The sequence below is a fragment of the Nicotiana attenuata genome, unplaced genomic scaffold (assembly GCF_001879085.1).
Source record: "Nicotiana attenuata strain UT unplaced genomic scaffold, NIATTr2, whole genome shotgun sequence".
In the NCBI taxonomy this organism is placed as follows: domain Eukaryota; kingdom Viridiplantae; phylum Streptophyta; class Magnoliopsida; order Solanales; family Solanaceae; genus Nicotiana; species Nicotiana attenuata.
In genome coordinates, this window is record NW_017671774.1 from 101,590 (window position 1) to 124,370 (window position 22,781).

The 22,781-nt window shown below is 34.5% G+C and overlaps 1 protein-coding gene across 1 annotated transcript; it reads left to right on the top strand.

The window, feature by feature from the left end:
- The first annotated feature begins 17,190 nt into the window (after window positions 1-17,190).
- Window positions 17,191-18,498, top strand: LOC109210148 (transcription factor TCP15-like). The gene has a single exon (XM_019373521.1). The coding sequence runs from the start codon at window positions 17,261-17,263 to the stop codon at window positions 18,320-18,322; it is 1,062 nt and encodes a 353-aa protein (XP_019229066.1). The 5' UTR covers window positions 17,191-17,260; the 3' UTR covers window positions 18,323-18,498.
- Window positions 18,499-22,781: the final 4,283 nt, after the last annotated feature.

The window sequence follows — 22,781 nt, forward strand, 5'->3', positions numbered from 1 at the left end:
AATTAAACTAAAATGATGTATTCAACAACATAGCATAGTAGTGATGTAACGACCCGACTGGTTATTTTGAGCAATTGCGTCCGGTTCGGCAGTTTGACGTCACGAGTAGCTTCACACAGTGTATTATGACTTGCGTGCATTATTGGTTCGGGTTTTTGAGAAGTTCGGAAAGGATTTTTAGAAGTGGCTTTCATTTGAGAAGCTTGAAGTTGAAAGAATTGACCAAGATTAGACTTTTGAGTATTTGACCTCGGATTAGGGTTTCGATGGTTCCGATAGGCTTGGGTGGTGATTTTGGACTTAGGCGTACATCCGGATTTGAATTTGGACGTCCGTAGGGTAATTTGAAGCATTTTGGCGAAAAAATTGGAAAGTTGAAGTTTTGCAAAATGGAGAAGTTTGACCCATAGTTGACTTTTGTGATATCGGGGTCGGAATGCGATTTCGAGAGTTGGAACAACTCCGTCTTGTCATTTGGGACTTGTCTGCAAAATTTGGTATCGTTTGGAGTTGATTTGATATGGTTCGGACGCTCGGTTGCGATTCTAGGGGTTCTTGAAGATTCAATGTGATTTTAATGTGTTTTGGCATCCGATTCTTGATTTTAGTGGTTATTTTGTTGTTCCGATCGCGCGAGCGAGTTCGTGTTATGTTTTCAGACTTGTGAGAGTGTTTGGTTTAGAGCCCCGAGGGCTCGGATGAGTTTTGTACGCATTTCGGAGTGTTTGAAAGAAGGTTCAACTATGTGGTGTTTTTGTTCTCGTATTTGCGAGGATTTCATCGCATTTGCGATGACCGCATTTGCGGAGATGGCTTGGGTAGGGGAAGTTCGCATTTGCGAACATTTGGGCCGCTTTTGCGGAGGCCCTACTTCGCATTTGCGAAGTGTCTCGTCGCAATTGCGATAGAGACATGATAGTCCAGGCTTCACTTTTGCGAATGATTCTTCGCATTTGCGAATTCGTATTCGCGAACCCAGTATTGCAAGTGCGACATCTGCAGCCTATTAAAAGCTGGGCATTCCGAATCTTAGCTTCATTTTACAATATTTTGAACCCTAGGTCCGAGAGTGGGCGATTTTGAGAGAAGATTTTCATACCAAATCATTGGGTAAGTGTCTCTAATCAATTTCCAACTATATTTCGTGATTTTATCTTAGATTTAACATCAAATTCATGAGAATCTAAAGGAAAATTTAGGAAAAATTGTAAAATCTTTCAAAAATGAAAAATGATGATTTGAAGGACGAATTGATATCGGAACTTGATAATTTTTTATGGTTGAACTCGAATTGGAATGGGTGTTTGGGTTTTGTAAGTTTTGTCGGGTTCCGAGGTATGGGCCCGGGGAGTTGACTTTGTTGACTTTTTGCAAATTGTATAAGAACCATAGCTTTGTTAATTGAAATTGTTTTCTCTTGCATTGTTTGATGTATTAAAGTCGTTTTTGGCTAGATTGAGCCGAGCGTTGATGAATTGGTAAAGGAAAAGCTAAATTGAGTATTGAATTGGTCGAATTGAGGTAAGTATCTTGCCCAACCTTGTGTGGGGGAAACCACCCCTTAGGAATTGAGTCAATTGTGCTATCTCGATATGTGAAAGCTGTGTACGCAAGGTGACGAGTGGGTACATAGTTTATATGTGGTGTTGACCGGTTAGTTTGTCTAGTCTTTTTCCGTGCCTTTGATCAAATTATCATAATATGTGGTATCTTGTTGTTAGGCTACATTTACATGCTCTATATGATGTTGTTAGCATTTATTTACCTCTTCCTCGTTGTTTGGCCTTATTTACCTTAGTTGAAGTTATTGCCTTCCTTGTTGTTTTGTTACTTCTTAATTGTGAGTTCCTCTATGACTCTGTGCATATGTGCTGCATGTCGAAATTGTTGTGATTACCTGTGTAGTTATCACGTACCTTACATGTCTTGTTGTTTTTATAAAGGTTGTTGTATTCCTTTGATTTTTACGTGATTCTCTTGTTGTCGTGTCTCATACTCTTGGTGGTAGAAATTCTTGTAATTGAGTTGTTGATTTGTTGTTGTTGATTTAAATTATATACAGTGGGATCGGGTTGCATGCCGCAATAGGAGGAATAAGGGTGATATATTGAAGAGGAATAAGGGTGAACTGATATTATACGTGGGATCGGGTTGCACGCCGCAACATGAGGAATAATGGTGATATATTGATGAGGAATAAGGGCGAATTAATATTATATGGTGGGATCGGGTTGCGCGTCGCAACATATTATGTTTATTATTATGATATTAATATTGTACGGTGGGATCGAGTTGCACGCCGCAACAGGAGGAATAAGGGTGATATATTGATGAAGAATAAGGGTGAATTGATATTGTACGGTAGGATCGGGTTCACACCGCAACAGGAGGAATAAGGTTGATATATTGAGGAGGAATAAGGGTCAATTAATATTATGGTGGGATCGGGTTTGTGCGCCACAACATATCTTTACTTTGATATCCCTTGATTTACTATATTGACTTTAGTTCCTTCGTGCAAGACTTTGATAATTTGTATTTTAGTTTTTCACTGAGTTTTGAGGATCTAGTTATTGACAGTGACTTATTGACTTACCGTCATTTCCTAAGTTCTTTTCCTAATACTATTATTCCGGTGAATTAATTTTCAAAGTAAATTTACTACGTTGAGTCATTTCCTCTTGCTCTGCTGAGTCGTTCGTAATATCGTGATTTAAAATGAAGGAATTAATATCATGCTTACTTGTGTGCCTTTGAGTTAGAACTCGCTGTATATTTTAATATATACTATTTCTAATAATTGTTATATTTTGTTTCAACTGGTTTCTCAACTAAATCTCCTTAACATGCCTGAGGTTATATTTTCTTAAAAAGGAATTCTGTTAAGTTTTAATTTAATGAATCCTATATTAAAGCAATAGCTTATCCGATGTTGTATTTTTATTTGAAAAATGTTATTTTCTTCACTCAAATGATTTCTAAAAATAACTTTATTTTTTTCGCTGGTTTTCCTATTTGGTCTAGAAACTGTAAGTTACTTTATGATATATAAATGGGACTTCTTGAACATCTTAATTAGCGTTTGTCACGGATATTATGTACTGAGTAGCACGTGGATCTTTGACGTGCAAAGTGAAAGGAAAATATGTGGGCACAAGGTGCCATGTGTGTTAAAGGTTTGGAAGTTGTGATTATGGTATGAGACTTCGAGGATGGGGATGGTCGGAATTGTGTATTAGAAATGATGCGATTGGTTGAGTTAACATTGTTTTCCTTATTTGAGCACATTTTTACTTGTCTGTGTCCCAGCTATGTTGGTATTAATTTACTTGGTTACTTTTCAGTACTATCCGTGTTTTCCCCTTGTAGTCTCTACTGTTTGTAATTTAATTTCTTCCTGCTATTGGCGTTACTTTGTCATTTTTATCTTGTTAGTTTATTATTATGTCCCGTTCAGCTTATTGGACCAGTAGGTGTCTTGACTGTTCCTCGTCACTACTCCACCGAGGTTAGTCTTGATACTTACTGGGCACCGCTGTGGTGTGCTCGTACTACACTTCTGTACATTTTTGTACAGATCTAGGTATTTGGATCGTTAGTGTCTGTGCGGATCATTGCTGTAGAGACTCAAGGTAAACCTGCTGCTGCGTTCGCAGGCCTTAGAGTCACCTACTATTGTACTTATTTCCATTGTTTCCTTTTGTTCTGGAACAGTTATATATTCATTTTTTATAATTATTCCTAGAAAGGATTATGACTTGTACTGTCGGTTTTGGGAATTATAAATTGTTCAGAGATATCTAATTCGAAGTTAGTGAATATTATCGTTATTTTTGTTAATGTTAGACTTACTTAGTTTTAGAGACTAGGTGCCATCACGACCCCTTCGGAGGGATTTTGGGTCGGACAAGTAAAGATCCTTTATACTTGAATTCTTATTCTTTCCTTATTGTTAGTTGTACGTAAAATAATTTTCAGTTTAATTGTTGATTAACACGTATCATAATAAAAACGGAAAAGGTCCCGAAATATCCCTAAATTATAATATATAGCTCACTTTTGTCCTCCGGGTGTAGACTGGGCCAAAAATATCCTTCCCGTAAGTACAATGGGCCACTAATGTCCTTCAACCTAACAGCCCTCCACACAAGCCATTTTAATCCTACGTGGCATCCACGTAGCTGTGACATGGCAGCAACATAAGCGGGCAGCCTTCTAAACCCGCTCCGAAACCCATTTCCAACGATGGCCTGAAACTCAACCTTTGGAGCTGGTGTTTTTGCGCGGGAAAGGGATGTTATTTTCTTCGCGTTTTTGGGTGGTTTTAACTTTTAAGTGAGGTTTTACGGCTGGTTTCTGGTAGTTTTGGAATGGGGTTGAGCAGCGTTTCTTAGCTGCCATTTCGGGTCATTTTGTGGTGTTTTTGGTGCTTTAATGGTGTTGATTTCGCAGCTTGTTTTGCTGCATTTTTTGGGGTGTTTCGTGCCTATTTGGCTGCTGAATTTGGTGATGTTTTGTGACTGAAGTTTGCTGCGTTTTCACCAGAGTTTTTAGAGCTGAAAGTGCACAAATTCATGGCTGAAACAGGCTGGAGGTGAGTAGCTTTTTGGAGGAGAAAATGGTGGCTTTCATGGCTGGTTTTTTCAGCAGCAACACAGCTGTTTCGACGGCTATTTCGGGGATCGTTTTTTGACAGAGAAGAGGGCTGCTTTGGTGGTGAAAATGGAGGCGCTAAAGTGAGGAAAATGGTGCTTCAAAGTTGCTTTTCATGGCTGAAAAATGGTTGAGTTTCAGGCCATGGTTGGAAATGGGTTTCGGAGCGGGTTTAGAAGGTTGTCCGCTTATGTGGCTGCCATGTCACAGCTACGTGGATGCCACGTAGGATCAAAATGGCTTGTATAGAGGGCTGTTAGGTTGAAGGACATTAGCAGCCCATTGTGCTAACGGGAAGAATATTTGTGGCCCAGTTTACTAACAGAGGATAAAAGTGAACTATATACCATAGTTTAGGGATATTTTTGGAGCTTTTCCGTAATAAAAATTACCTGTAATTACGTAGCTTAAACAATACTACTAGAAAGTAGGATTTTTCTAACGAATAGTACTAGCGTTATTCTCATATTTCTTATTCTTAAATTTCTATTATTACCTATTGTTTCCTTTACTTCAATTATTTTATTTTGTTGGTTGTTATTACTGCTTTTCTTTTTATAGCTTCTCCACTACCGTAGTTCTTTATCATAATTGTTGTGATTAAGTTTTTATTGAGTCGAGGATCTATCGAAAGCAAACTCTCTACCTTCACAAGATACTACCTTCCCCAGACCTCACTTGTGAGATTACACTGGACATATTATTGTTGCTATTTGTATATAAAGTCAATTTTATTTTTCTCTCTATATATTAAATGTTGAATTTTCTTCACTTCTTGGTGGATTTATTTTTTAATTCTTTTGGTGAAAATTTTATTTCCTGCACTAAATATTATTATATACCAGATATTTTTAATCATGGGTGTACTTTTGTAAGGATCGGAAAATACAAAGATACTCAAAGTTTGAGTGCTTGAGGGCTTGACGCCGACATGGAATTGTCAGCTTAACCACCAACTTTGCTAGAAGGGATGGAGAAAGACCTCCCATTGTTTAAGTTGGAAAATAGACACTTACAAATTCATTTGTTACGTACGTTACTCTATAGTATCAATCTATAGAAGATATATACAAGTGATCATAAATGAAAATGATGGGAAAAATGAGTTTAACTTATTTCCACACTTGGTTATTCTGTCGCAAAATTGTCCGTAGCTAGCAGAATTTCTTGATAATCTGTTGCTAATCCATCGCTAAGTGGATTTAGCGACATATTTTTTTGTTTAACTACAGAATTTGTGCGTCGCAAAAACTAAATTTTTTAGGTCATGATAAAGCAATCTAAAAAGGAGCAGTTGCTATCACATATAAATAAAATAATCGAAGAAGTACAAGAAACAACAGATAATAGCAAAAATCATCCTTGCTATTTGCTTTCGTTTTTTTTATACATGTATTCTATCAAATATATGTCAGAGTGAAATCATTTTCTCACCATGACTGGTACTTAAAAATTAACCAATAGGAGTTTACAAGTTCTATTATCATTTATGAATATACGTACTGAATAATTCTGTCTATTAAAATTTAGGCAAATAAAAAAAATCACCTTATCATTTATTTTATCTTTATTTTAATATGAGCTCTGGGTGTATGAGTTAATAATATTTGTTGAAAATAGATAGGACATATACGCCTTAATATTTTTTTTAGTTATATTATTTCCCATGTTCTGAAAGTTTTTTTCATTTGTTTTTTAAGAGTTCTCAATTAACATTTTCATTTCTATACAAAGAGTAGAAGGATGCATGCATAGAAAAGGCATAAAAAAAGAGGCTTAACTTTGGCATGGGTGGCTCGACTATAATGCCAGTAAAGTAATTGATTGGGCCCCAACTTTTTGGGGCTATTATAAAACAATAAAAGAACAAGAGCAATATTGCAGAGAAAGAGAGAGAAGGAATTCTTATTGAATTTTGGGATGAATTACAATGGAATAGAACCCTCTATTTATAGGGAGAGGTTGACTTAGCCACCAAGTAATAAACCCTAGGATCTCTCTAAATATGGACATTCACCATAAATAGAATTCTATTTATAACACTCTCCCTGAATGTCTATTCAACAGATAATGTGCCTCGTTAAAACCTTAACTAAAAGAAAACCCAATGGAAAAAGAATTCTAGAAAAGGAAAAAGAGTACACATGTTTAGAAATGCGTCTACTGGTTGCCTCGTTAAAAACCTTGCAAGGAAAATTCAGTGGGACAAAATCTTGTAAGGGAAAAAGAGTGCAACGCGCATTAGCTCACCCTGATGAGAGCATCAATTCACATCCTTGAGCCTTCGCATCCCGATCTTATACACTAGCTTCTTGAAGGTTGACGTCAGTAGAGATTTTGTGAACAAATCAGCCATATTATCACTTGAACGAATCTGTTGCACATTAATATCACCATTCTTTTGAAGATCATGTGTGAATAATAATTTTGGTGAAATATGCTTTGTTCTATCTCCTTTTATGAATCCTCCCTTCAATTGAGCTATGCATGCTGCATTATCTTCATACAAAATTGTGGGTAACTTGTCAAATTTCACACCACATTTGTCTCGAATAAGATGTATTATAGACCTCAACCACACACATTCTCGACTTGCTTCATGAATAGCAATTATCTCAGCATGATTAGATGAAGTAGCCACAATTGATTGCTTAGTCGATCGCCAAGATATGGCAGTGCCTCCACAGGTAAATACATAACCTGTTTGAGACCGAGCCTTGTGTGGGTCAGATAAATACCCAGCATCAGCATAACCAACAAGATCGGGACTGCAATTGTTGCCATAAAATAAGCCCATATCGGTAGTCCCTTTTAGATACCGCAATATGTGTTTGATCCCATTCCAATATCTCCTTGTGGGAGCAGAGCTATATCTTGCTAAGACATTAACTGAAAAAGTTATGTCAGGCCTTGTAGTATTGGCAAGATACATTAGTGCACCAATTGCACTAAGATATGGTACTTCAGGACCAAGTAGTTCTTCATTCTCTTCTTGAGGTCGGAATGGATCCTTGTTCACATCAAGTGATCGAACAACCATCAGAGTACTTAATGGATGTGCTCCATCCATGTAAAACCGTTTCAATACCTTTTCTATGTAGGCAGATTGATGAACAAAAAATCCGTTTGCCAAATGTTCAATTTGCAAACCAAGACATAATTTTGTCTTTCCGAGATCTTTCATCTCGGATTCCTTCTTTAAATAATCAATTGCCTTTTGGAGTTCTATAGGAGTTCCAATAAGGTTTATGTCATCAACATATACGGCAAGTACAACAAATTCCGATGTTGTTTTCTTTATAAAAACACATGGGCAAGTGGCATCATTTATATAGCCTTCCTTTAATAAATACTCACAAAGACGATTATACCATATTCGTCCTGATTGCTGTAGACCATACAAAGATCTTTGCAATTTGATTGAAAACATTTCCCGAGACTTTGAATTATGTGCATTTGGCATTTTAAATCCATCAAAAATTTTCATGTATATCTCATTATCAAGTGAGCCATAAAGGTAGCCGGTAACCACATCCATTAAATGCATGTCAAGCTTTTTATGGACAGCAAAACTGATGAGATAACGGAACGTTATAGCATCCATAACGGGTGAATATGTCTCTTCATAATCGACACCGGGCCTTTGTGAAAATCCTTGTGCAACAAGGCGTGCCTTATATCTTTGTACCTTATTTTTCTCATTTCTCTTGCGTACAAAGACCCATTTATAGCCAACAGGCTTAACACCATTAGGTGTTTGGACTACAGGCCCAAAAACTTCACGTTTGCAAGCGAATTCAACTCTGATTGGATTGCTTCTTGCCATTTTGGCCAATCAAGTCTTTGTCGACATTCTCCAACAGAATGAGGTTCAAGATCCTCACTTTCTTGCATAATGCTAGATGCAACATTATATGCAAAGACATAATCCACCACTATATCCATTCGATTCAAATTTGTCTCAATATCGATTGGATTTATTGATAGTTCCTTATTTTCTTGAGCCTCGGGCTCAGTGGATTCCTCATGAATCTCAGAATTTATTAAATCGTGGATTTCTTCATGAGATTCTTTCGTAGTGTCATTTTGATCGTTTGTTTTCCTTTTTCTAGGATTTCGATCTTTGGAACCTAATGGTTTGGCACGTTTTTGGCGTGCTTTTGACTCATTACCTATGACACTAGAAGATTGTCCAATAGGGACATCAATACGGATTGGAACATTCTCTGCAGGGATATGTGATTTTATTATCCTTTTCAAATCCGTAAATACGTCTGGCATTTGATTTGCTATTCTCTGCAAATGGATAATCTTTTGCACCTCTTTTTCACAAATAGAGGCACGTGGATCAAGATGAGATAATGATGGATTTTTCCACAAAATTTTTCGTTTGGTTTCACCAACTTCTCCCCCTAATTTTGGGAATAGTGTCTCATCGAATCGACAGTCTGCAAATCGTGCAGTAAACAAATCCGCCGTCAATGTTTCGAGGTAGCGAATAATGGAGGGCGATTCAAAACCAACATATATTCCTAACCTTCTTTGCGGACCCATTTTGGTGCGATATGGTGGTGCTACAGGCACATATACCGCGCATCCAAAAATTCTTAAATGGGATATATTAGGTTCATGACCCAAAACTAATTGCAACGGGGAATATTTATGATAATTTGTCGGTCTGACACGAACTAGCATTGCTGCATGCAAAATGGCGTGACCCCAAACAGAAGTGGGTAACCTCGTTTTCATGAGTAACGGTCTTGCTATCAATTGCAGACGTTTAATTAAAGACTCTGCAAGACCATTTTGAGTGTGAACATGAGCTACATGATGTTCCACTTTTATCCCAATTGATAAGCAATCATCATTAAATGCTTGGGATGAAAACTCAGCAGCATTATCAAGTCTAATAGACTTAATTGGATTATCGGGAAATTGTGCCCGTAATCGAATTATTTGTGCCATTAATTTTGCAAACGCGAGGTTGCGAGATGACAATAGGCACACATGGGACCATCTAGAAGATACGTCTATTAAGACCATAAAATATCTAAACGACCCACTAGGTGGGTGAATAGGTCCACAAATGTCCCCTTGTATACGTTCCAAAAACGCAGGGGACTCAATTCCAACCTTTGTTGGTGATGGTCTAATAATTAACTTGCCTTGATAACAAGAAGTGCAAGAAAATTCATTATTTAAAAGAATCTTTAAATTCTTTAATGGATGCCCATTTGAGTTTTTTATAATTCGTCTCATCATAATTGATCCAGGGTGTCCCAATCGATCATGCCAAAGTACAAAAGTATTGGAATCAGTAACCTTTTGGTTTACGGTAGAATGTGCCTCAATTGCACTAATTCTTGTCCAATACAGGCCACAAGATAAAGATGGGAACTTCTCAATAGCCCTTTTCTGGCCAGAGACATTTTTGGTAATGATGAGATATTCAAGATTATTCTCATCTATTGTCTCAATATGATATCCATTTCGACGGATATCTTTAAAACTCAACAAGTTCCTCTTGGACTTGGAGGAGAACATTGCATTCTCTATAATAAGTATTGTTCCCTTAGGCAGAGTTATAGTAGCTCTTCCAGAGCCTTCAATTAATTTACTACTACCAGAAATTGTAGTAACATCTGCCTTACACATAATTAAATGAGAGAAATATTTCTTCTCTTTGAATATTGTATGTGTCGTACATGAATCAACTAAACAAATATTTTTACAATTAAACATTGATCCAAGTTTGCTTTGTGAGGTATCCATATTTGCTTCCCATAGTTTGACATACAAAAGAAATATACGAATAAACATTAGTATTTTCAAAGATAAAGGAAAAGAAACAAAGTGAAATCAATAACTCAATAATGACTTATAATGCAATTTTGAGCAAACTTAGCATGTCAGTTGCGAAAAAAAAACTGTAAGTTCTCGATTTGATAATAATGCAAATTATTACATTATATTAATTTACTGGGATGTATAAATGTAGGATGGATTGATTTTACATCATATTGATATGAATTAATTTGCTTAATGGTACAGCGTAAATCTGAGGCCATATAACATTTAGCTTTATGCAAGTAAGGTCAGAGCCATACAATGACACATATAAAATTAAGTTGAAAATTATGAAACTGTAAATATGCACGATTATAAATTAGCTTATGTGATAAATGTAACGATAATTGCTGCAATACTAGAAGAACATTTCTAACTTAACTATCCAACTATATATGTCACGTGAGACATAATTGTTAAGTAGCCTTCACATGACCTGTTAACTTGGTTATTTGCAAATAATGTTAAATTTTCTTTTCACATCATAACGTTACTTTAATAAAAAAATATATTAATCTTTAAAAACTAAGCAAATTGAAACATTGTTTAAAACGAATACTAACACTATTCCATAAAATAAATAATACGAATTGATACTAATGACTACTAGTTTATTCACTAATTAATACAAATAAGCAAAATAAAAATAAAATCAAACTACTCAATCTTCTTTAACTACGGATCCATCACCGATCAAGCGGTCTATTTATCCATCAGGTTGCTCAAAGAAGTCTGCCACATCCAAGTGGGAGATGTCAAAATCATTATCAGAGACAAAATTGGTTTCAGGGTCTTTATTCTTTAGAGATGCTTGATAAAGCTTAACCAAATGTCTTGGTACACGATAAATATTTGCCCAATGCCCTTTTCCACCGCAACGATAACATTCAGTTTCTGAACCATTTGCTTTTGGCTTCTCATCTTTCCCTTTCCACTTTTGGTGGTTATTTCTCTTTGGGGGATGATCAACACCAGGAAAATTTCTTCCTTGTCTACGGCTACGGCCACGGCTGCGACCATGACCGCGACCACGACTACGAATAGAGTCACGGCCTTTTCCACGCTTAGCATAATGGGAATACACCTCATCCACTTCAGGCAATGGTGTAGACCCAGTGGGTCGATTTTCGTGATTTCTCATGAGCAAGTCATTGTTTCGCTCAGCCACAAGGAGAAGAGAAATCAGCTCAGAGTACTTCTTGAAACCTTTCTCTCTGTACTGTTGTTGCTGAACCATATTGGAGGCATGAAACGTTGTAAACGTTTTTTCAAGCATATCATAATCACTGATAGTATCTCCACAGAGTTTCAATTTAGAAGTAATTCTGAACATCGCAGAATTATATTCAGAAACAGACTTAAAGTCTTGGAGCCTCAGATGAGCCCAATCATATTGTGCTTGTGGAAGGGTGACCAACTTTAAGTTATCATATCTTTCCTTTAAGCCATTCCACAGAGCAAGTGGATCTTTGACTGTGAGATATTCTATTTTCAACCCTTCATCAAGGTGATGGCGCAAGAAAATCAAGGCCTTAGCACAGTCTTGGGTGGATGCTTTAGTTTTGTCTTTAATGGCATCTCCAAGACCCATAGCATCTAAGTGGATTTCAGCATCCAACACCCATGTCATATAGTTCTTGCCCGAAATTTCAAGGGCAACGAACTTTCTTTTCATAATGTCAGTCATAATTAAAAAGATGAGAAAAATTACCTTAATCTTCTCAAAGTGCTTCTTGAGACGGTAGAGTCTCGTGCTGATAACGTATTATAAAACAATAAAAGAACAAGAGCAATATTGCAGAGAAAGAGAGAGAAGGAATTCTTATTGAATTTTGGGATGAATTGCAATGGAATAGAACCCTCTATTTATAGGGAGAGGTTGACTTAGCCACCAAGTAATAAACCCTAGGATCTCTCTAAATATGGACATTCACCATAAATAGAATTCTATTTATGACAGGGCCCCCATTTTTTTCTTAATGATGTATTATTAGAAAGCTATGTGTACATTTAAATTTAAAAAGAATTATTATAGCGAAAGTACAATAACTTTTATGTGAGGTAATAATTAGAGAATGAAATAATTTTTAATGAATTATTTTCTTACATGGGTAAGGTAACTATTTTTTAATTTTTTGCCTTATTTATATCCTAACAACTAATACAAGTCCGCATTATTGTTTTATATTTACTTTTTTCATTCTCTCTTTTATTATTTTTATTCTCAATATTGAAAAGTCTCTCAATCGACAACTTACCGCGGATTACAATATTGTAGAACTTTTATCAAAACTTATAGGGATTTTTTTTCCACTAAAAAAAGATTTTCTAAAATCCTAATTTTACTCGGCACAATAGAGATCATAGAATTAATTAAACTAGGCTTTCTACTATAGAAATAATTATATTTTCTCCAATTATTCTTACCATTCCACCGAAAATTCATAATTGCACGCCTCAATTGAATTTGAAATTCTTCCATTAAAACCTTACTTAACTCCTCGATCTCCATGTTAAGATTATATATACCAATTAATAAATAAATAAATAATTAATAATTTAATTTATTAATTAATAAATTCCGTTATATTTCCTCTTAATATGTGTCGAATATAAATTCACCGACCAAATTTACACATAAAAACTTATATTGATCCATAAAAGAAATAAATAAATAATTAATAATTTAATTTATTAATTAATAAATTCCGTTATATTTCCTCTTAATATGTGTCGAATATAAATTCACCGACCAAATTTACACATAAAAACTTATATTGATCCATAAAAGAATCTCGTCTCTCATTAAATTAAAAAAACAAACAATAGACCTTGCTGCAATAATTATATCAAGATTAATAGTATAAATATATTTAATTAGTGGGCTAGAAAATTTATTTATATAGTCAGTATAGAAACACTTATCTCTAAATCATACAAAATGTCCACTAGCACAAGTTGAAACTATACTATTTTATAATCAAGATAAATTATATTCTTGTGCTACAATTATTCTTACGATGTATTCAATTTCATCTTAGAATGTGAACTTAAGCTTTATAACTTATAAGAATCAATGATTTAATCTTGTGTGTATAAACTAAAACTCTATACACTAAATCTAATAATTAAGTAAACGGACAAACAAACAAATATTTAATCTATTTAAATTTTTATGACAATTAAATAAATAATTATTTTATATAAATATTATATCTAAACACATGACTAATATATATCCCAGCAATATCACCATAAAAAAAAAAAGAGTTCAATGAATATTCAACCCAAAGTGTATGACAAAATAATTGAGAGAAGGAAAATAATAAAACAAAGAAAAGGGAAGAGGGAAAGGAATTATTCAAATTAAAATAACCAGCAACATTCCGACAATTTCGTTTGAATAATTGAGAGAATGGATGGTAAGACATCTCCATCACTCCAAGAGAAGGTGGCATCTCACGTGAATTTTCAACCAACTCTAATTCGTCACTTCAATTCTAGCTGCCATCTTTTTTTTTTTTTTTTTTTTTTCCAGTTCAAACATTAATTTTTCTAACATATTCAAAAATAAAATTTACATATTTAAAAATTTAGAATATTTATAATATAAAATATTTTTAAAAGTTCTTGAGAAACCATAAACAAAGGAAAGATTGTTTTTAACTCTTTAACAATACTAATGGTCAGTGGTGGAGACATGATTTTCTCTAAGGAGATTCAAAAAAGAAAAAAATTAAAATAGATTATGGCTGGTGAAAATTGAAGTAGCAACATAACAAAGATTATGACACCTTTGACCAACTCAGCTATGCTTTTAGGATGTGTCAAGGGGATTCAAAATATGACTTATATATGTACAAATCAAAATTTTACCTTAAATATATAGTGTAAAACAGAAGGGGGTTCGGGTGAACCACTTTCGCCCCTTAATCCGCCCCAGCTAATGGTGACACATAAAATGTGATCGAGTGGGTATATTAACTTCTCCTTTATGGGAGTGGTAATTCAAAACTTTAATTAATGGTTAAATTTGAGTTGTTTCTTATTCAAAACAAGACCGCTGTTACTTATTTTCTCCTTTTATTTTCTATACAAGTTTTACGTATCCTAAGAGACATTCTTGGATCATTTTTAGGGAACAACGAGATTATTCACTTAAAACTAATTTGTGAGGGAATAGGAGTTACATAGTAATCGTAAAATATTTTAAGAAGTTTATATTTATCACTAAGGATAAGGATTGTGTTGGAATGGATATGATTTCATCACCCGTAATCAAAGGTCTCAGGTTCAAATTCTGGGTAATGAAAAAAATTCTAGTAGGAAGCGTTTCTCTCTTTAATGTACTTTACACGGCGTGAATCCAAATTAGTCGGGACCGCAAGCGCGCAGCGGCGCAGGTAACAAACACCGGGTGAAAAAAGAAGTTTGTATGATTAACTGTAGACAATTAATTATTTTAGAATATCAAACTCGATGTAGTGACTTTTGTCGTGGATTATGTTAATTACCGTACTTCCCATATGATTAAATGTTGAATATATGTTATCTTGCATATATAGGACCATACTGAGGGTGATAGAACAAAAGTGTATTAGTCACAAGTTAAGAAATAATCTACAGTTGATGTGTTGGATATCCTTAGCAATTGTGCATTAACAACTTTATATGCTAGAAAACTACACATTTAATCACAATTTTTTGGGAACAGAGACAAGACCAAGTATAATCCAAATGGAGTTTACTACAAATCAAAGAGTGATTCATGAATCTTCACGTACGACAATGTTATTGAAGTAGTCATAATCAAGTATATGTGAGTGAAAATTACATGCAACCAACCACATCTATCAAATTATGCTCTTTCTTTCTATAATATTTTCAAAATAATAATAAATATTGTTGTTTGTTTAATTGTTATTTTCTACGATTAGTAAAGTCTAAACCCATGCTGAAGTCACATTTTCTTTAAAATTGTGCCTAAAGAATAATTCTGAGGAACTGCTTCTGAAGATGCAAATAAATCAAAATTTCTAGGACGTATACCACATTTAAAATGAAAACTGTAGATGATCACACACTTAAATATAGTTCTGAGTAGGTAAAGGTCCTGAGTTTGAGTCCCACCACTATCATTTAATGAATTTTAATGTGCTTGGCCGATGAAAAAAAATAAATGAAGCCTGCACGTGAGAAAGCGTGTAAAAAAAATAATTAAGTAAATAAAAGTATATCTCTAACAACTTAAACCTTTAAATGAGATGGCCGTTCAATAGCATTAGTTTTATTCATTTACTTTAGAGAAAGCCTCTCTCTCTTCTTTTTCTTGCTATACTTGTTAGTACCTAACTATTCACTCAACTACAAGATTGATTCCTAAAATTCAGAAGTATAAAAAAGTAGAACACCACTTAACTTTCAATCAAATCGACAGGATAAAGTAGTCCCTGAATTTCCAACACAATGGTTGATTGATTATTAAATAAGAAAAAGTTGAATTATACAATGATTGCTCAAACGAGATATATATGAAGTTATGAACTAAATTAAATATATATGGCCACTTGATTATCTTCTCTCTTTTTTTATTTTTCTTTTCTCTAAAATCAACTCCAAGATTTTCAGTTCTCCTAACTTGGGTCCCTCTGTCACCCCTTCAGTCTTTATGGATTGAAAGATAAGCAGCATCACACGTCGAGTCTGAAATAAGAGACTTTGCTTCCAACCACAATAATAATTCTTTGCCAGCAAATTTTTCTCTCTTTTTTCCTTTTCATTAAACAAAAATAAATATAAATTATTCGAGGAAAAAATAATTTTCACTATGTTACATTCATACCCTCACAAAAACAAAGATTTACTTTTTATGATTAACATTACTTTCCAATTTCACATATAGCCCACTTGTATAATTCCCACTCATTATGTTTGTTGCTTAAAGCTTTCATTCACTTCTCTCTTTCCCTTATCTTTTTCTTCTCTTTTGACTGATGGAATATGAGAAGAAACTTCAAGCAGCCAAAAGCTATACAACTATATAGTTTTACTGATACGGAATGAGAAAGAAAGATTAGACAATGACCCACAAAGGACGGATCTATGATTTAAACTTAATGAGTTTAGTTTTATGTTTTTAGCACTAAAATCAATATATATATACTTTTGAAATTTAATATTGATTGAAGAACTAAGAACTTTTTACCTATATATCCATCTATATTTGGTGTTGAAAATATTGGATTCAGTTGAAGCCTCTGATCCTTATTAGGAGAATTAACTCAAATAATTGCCCACCCAACCACTTAAACTAAAAATCAGGAGTGGATCGGAGGTAGGGTATTATTTACGGGTTCGGCCGAACCCAGTAGCTTTTGCGTAGATCCTGTATTTATATTAAAAAATCTATTAAATTTGTATTATTATATAATTGTGAACCCAGTAACTAAGACATGTTATGTGTCGACGTCAAGTTCAGAACCCACAAATTTCAAATTCTAGCTCTGCCACTACTAAAAATTGCTGCTGGAGATATAATATATGCATAATTCATGTATTATATGTATATAATCATATATATATTTGATATATAATCTATGTATATAATTAAAAAAATAAATAATAAATATAACCTGCTATTTGTGTAAATATCCCATAAATATACATCATAGTATCATACTACATATACCACTAAGCTACTAGCTATCTAGCTTAGCCGCCACTCCCAAAATAGATCTCCCACAAGAAATACCACCACTATATGATAATGGAAACTGGCCATGATAATTATGGAAACTCTATGCAAAGGCCAAATTTCCCATTACAATTATTAGAAAAAAGAGAAGATCCAATCTGTTCTACTTCAATTTATCCATATCCTAGTACTGATGCTTCTGCTGATCAAAAATCAAACCAAGAACCAAACAAGAAACCTCAGCCAAAAAGAACCTCAACAAAAGACAGACACACAAAAGTTGATGGTCGTGGTCGTAGGATTCGTATGCCAGCAACATGTGCAGCTAGGGTTTTTCAGCTGACTAAAGAATTAGGTCATAAATCTGATGGTGAAACAATTGAATGGCTTTTACAACAAGCTGAGCCTTCAGTTATTGCTGCTACTGGTACTGGAACAATACCAGCAAATTATTCTTCACTTAATATATCATTAAGAAGTTCTGGTAATATTTCTAGACATAATTATCTTACACAAAATCTTAGTCATGGGGTTGGTTTATTTTCATCAGAAAATTCGTCTATGGGTTTGAATATTTTTCCTAGTGGAAATGTAAATATGAATTTAAATGCCATGTTACAAGCTAAGCAGGAACTGTACTGTGATAGAGAGGGTAATAATATTGGACGAAAACGGCGGTCGGAAAATCAAGATTTACTGCCGGTGTTACAAAATTACCATATGGGTAATAATTATATGTTACAAACTAGTAATTCTGGGTCTATTCCGGCAAGTTATCAAGGGCAAATTCCGGCAACAACATTGTATATGATGACAAATAATTCTAGTCATGACCCTAATTCTATGTGGACATTTCCTAGTACTATTGGCAACTCAAATATTAGAGGAGGGTCAATGACAAATAGTGGATTACTAAATTTTATGAATTCTCACCCATCAGTATTGGGGCAACATTCGGGTGGTGGCGGTGGTGGTGGAGGCGGCAGAGGGACGGTGGTGGAAGGACAATTGGGGATGTTGACGGCGATGAATTCGTTAAGGCAAATTGGTCATGCTAGTGGTTCTTCTAATCAACATAATGGAGCAGATGATCATGGAAATAATGGTCACCATTGTCATCATTCATAATTAGATCAATCACAAAATGTATCTATTTTTTGTGCTTAATTAATTTTAATATCTTTGATAGAACTTATAAGGGGAAAATACAGTATCTATATATGTAGTTTTCCTAATTACTAGTAGATTGTATTATATTAGGGAAAATTTGATTTCTTGAATATTGAGAGCAACATTTTCTTTAATGGGATTTCTTCAGAAATTTTATGGTTTCGCAAGAATTTTGTGAAGAATGCCAACCTCATTTCCATTTAATTTCCTTTTGTTTTCCTTTCAAGTGTAGTCGACTACAATGGTCCTTGTCCAATTTGCTGATTATATTGAATGGTATATTATCCTTTTATGTTTTGACTTTAATTTTGAGACAAACAAACACTAAATATAATGAATGTAAAAGCTAGGTATTTGCTTAAACTACCTATTTAAACATGCATGAGTAGATAGGATGTGTATTATACCGATAAATGGTCTAACCAAATTTAAAAAGAGGTGTTGCTGAGAGATGTTAATTAATTCATCGATCCTAAGATATATATGTGGAGTCAGAATTAAAATATTATGAGCTCTGAACTTGTCACTGAACTCAATAACTCGTTTTAATTACTGTGTTCACAATTATATATTTATATATATATATATATATTTAAGATGGAGGAGCCCGCAAACTGTTTGATTCAGCGTCTCAGTTGGTTCCTCAGGTGCTGACACTGAGCCCTAGCTGCTGGCCATTACCAAAATTTATATTTGCATTAATACTTATAAAAGTAAAGTTATTTCTGCACTTGTTGAATAAGGAAAGGATGTAGTTAAAAGCTGGTCGTTTTGGTTAGTTGTGTCTTTGGTGATTGGTATCATATCCCTACCACACATGATCAATGTCAGAAGTGAATGTGAATTGTTCATTTAACCGATTACCTTTCTACATACACGTATTATCATTGACATGATGAGCCATTTTTTCCTTTGAGTTTAGCTTCTGTAGTACACTAATAATATATTACTATATTATTTGGTTACCTAATAGGTAACTTTAGGTAATTGTTCATAAAGTAGATTAGTAAGTTAAAATTAAGTTAATAAATTTGTTATAATAGGTTAAGATATATTAATAGTGTAAAAATTCTTTATACTGAAAGAGGTCGTTTGGTTGATTTATTAGTCTAATTAATTTCAGCATAAAATTTCACATAAGGTAATGCAACGTTTGGTTGACTGCAAAAGAAAGTAATCACTACGCAACTCTAATGCAACATTTGGTTTGCGGTATTAAATAATACTAGTATTAAGTTATGCGTGATTCTATATATATTTTTGTATAAGATAGAATGTTGAATAAGAATACATGTATTAAAATTGCTGAGATTAAGCTATTTAAAAACAAAAAATGCCTTTTTAATGTAATTGCTTCATGTATTACAAACTTCATTAATGCTAACCATCGCATAAATAATCCCTACGTTATAATCCCTGCATAACTAGTATGTAAATCAAACGACCGTTATGTGTATGTAATTAAAAATTGAAAAACTTTCAGAAACCACTATATTTTAGTGGTTATTAGCAAGTTGTAGCTACCATTTACTATATTATTTCCAATAGCTATGTTTTCAGATTTTTTTAGAGTGTATTCGATGTATTTAAGCTATTGTATTCATGAATACAGTAGCATTTCTAGGCGTGAAACAGGGGATTACAGCTAGACAGATTTTTGTATTCGAGTGTATTTGACTGCATTCATGGCGTGAAACGGGATTACAGCTGGACAAATTATTGTATTCGACTGTATTCACGGCGTGAAACAGGGGATTACACTGTTTTTAAACGGAAAGTGAATTAATTAACATAATAGACTCCTAATATAACTCAACAAACTCAATTATAACACACAAATTTGTATTTTCAGTTATAAAAATGATTCTCAACCGAAAAACACCCCAAAAACATAGCAATCTTCAGAGAAATTATATAATACATCTGAATACACAAATTATATTAATTAAAAAAATATATATGAATACATTCATGGAAAATAGCGAGACAGTGAATACAATGAAATACATAGAATATAACGGGATACATTGAAATACAACGAAAAAAAAGACAATAAATACAATGAAATACATAGAATACAGCGAGATACATTGAAAAAAGACAATGAATACAATGAAATACAACGAGATACATTGAAATACAATAAAAAAAGACAATGAATACAATGAAATACAGCGAGATACATTGAAATATATTAACAAAAAATTCAAGTTGCTTAGCCCCCAACTCCGTCGTCTTTGTTCAAGAACAACCCTAATGTCGTCTCGTTGAAGCACCATCAGTATCCAGTCCTCGCTCGCCGTCACCGTTGCCTCTGGTTGCCGACGATTAGCACATAATTACCGGCGAAATAACGGAGATTTTTGTTGATCCGATATGTTGCGTCAGAGAATGAGATTGTGAGGCTGAGGGTGGCGGTTTCAATGAATAACGGCCATGGTCGAAACGGTGACTGTGGTAATTGCTCCAGCGTTCGGCGGAGGAGAAGTCATCGGGAGTAGAGAGAGAGAGAGGGAGAATAGATATGGGATAGGGGATAGGAGAAATTTGAGGGGATATGAGAGAGAAAAATAATACAAAGCTTATTTTATGGCTTAAGGGTAGGAGGTGACCATACATAGATATTTGGCTGTAAAAAATCAAAAGGTAGCTATGGAATATAATTTTTTAAAAGGGTATTTAGTTAAAATAAATAAGGCATCAACCTTTGTTATAGGAGGTAAAATTTCCATAAATAAATGATAATTGGGCCTGGGCCACATTAGTTTCAACCCATCTCTAGACTCCCAACAGTCATACCTCGGATTTCCAATATGGTCTAGTACAAGACAGATTTCAAGGGAGATGTCATTCTGTTCAAGTTCGAAGTGCAACACATATGGAATCAAAAGATCATTGTGGAAGGAGAAACTATTGAGCCAGACAGGATCATGCCGGTCATATGTACTACTATCTATTTGGCTGGATTTATTGTCCCCTATTCGATGGTAAAAATGTTGGGTTTTTAAGCTATTAATGCTTAAAATGGGATGAATGGGAAATGGAGGGAAACGAAATTTTTAAGTGAAATTTTAAGTTTCCCCCCTTGATGAAGGAACATTGTCTCATATTGGAAGAGAAAAAGGTTTTTGATGGGTATATAAGCAATTGCTCTTCTTCTAGCTCATAAAGAGTTGAGAAGAAGGCAAGCCTCGCGCCGTCGTCGCTCGCTCGCTCGGCTCGACTCCGGCTTCGGCTTCGGCTTCAGATTCGGATTTTCTATTATTGTAACAGAAAATTAACTACCCTTCAATTTTCCCTCTTTATTGTTGAGTAAATAGCCATTTATGTTATGACATTTATGTTGTGGCCATTTTGCAAAAACAGTCATTCTGAAGAGTTGCACCTCTTCATATTTCAGCCCAACTTTGGCTATAAGTACAAGACTATTCTGTTCAGAATTTCCATACGAATTTTCTGAGTTCTTCTCCTTTCTTCTGCATATTTTAACTTCAAAGAAAGCAACAGTGAGTGTGATTTGCTACCGAACTTTGTGTTCGCTGAAACACTAGGGTTTGAAGTACCACTACACCAGTGTGTAATTCGTTCTATCCTAGGAGGAAATAATCCATAACCTTGGGTACTAGGAGGGGATTAAATTCCTTAAGGAAACACTGTGAATTCAGTGCGCTCGAATTGGTTTTTGTTATTTCGTTTACATTTCTGTTTATGTTATTTTATTTTCTCCAGAATTGTTTTACAAATACAGATTACTAACAAGCTTAAGGAATTTAATATATTTTTTGTATTTGTACTCACTGTTTTTGGAGAGTAAAACCTTTGTGGTTTTGTACCTATTGGAGATTAAAGTCTACGTGATTTTAACGTTTGTGTCATTCTTTTACAGAAATGACTAATGATAATGTGAACCAAGTTGTTCCAATGGTGACTGCCAATGCCTCAACGAGCCGAACAACACCGGCAGCATTGGCACCGGCAGAGAAACCCGGAAAATTTTCCGGGATTGATTTCAAGCGCTGGCAGCAAAAGATGTTCTTCTATTTGACTACTCTAAGTCTCCAGAAGTTCAACAAGGAAGATGTTCCTGTGCTGTCCGATGAAACTCCAGAAACTGAATGCTTTCTCGTGATTGAGGCGTGGAAGCATTCAGATTTTTGTGCAAGAATTATATTCTAAGCGGGCTGGAGGATGCTTTGTATAATGTCTAGAGTGGCGTGGAAACATCAAAAGAACTGTGGACTGCGCTTGAAAAGAAATACAAAACCGAAGATGCCGGGTTGAAGAAGTTCGTTGCTGCAAAGTTTTTGGACTACAAAATGGTAGATGGCAAGTCTGTTATTACCCAAGTCCAAGAATTGCAAGTAATTATTCACGATATCCTTGCTGAAGGTATAAATCAAAATAATGCTGATGTTGA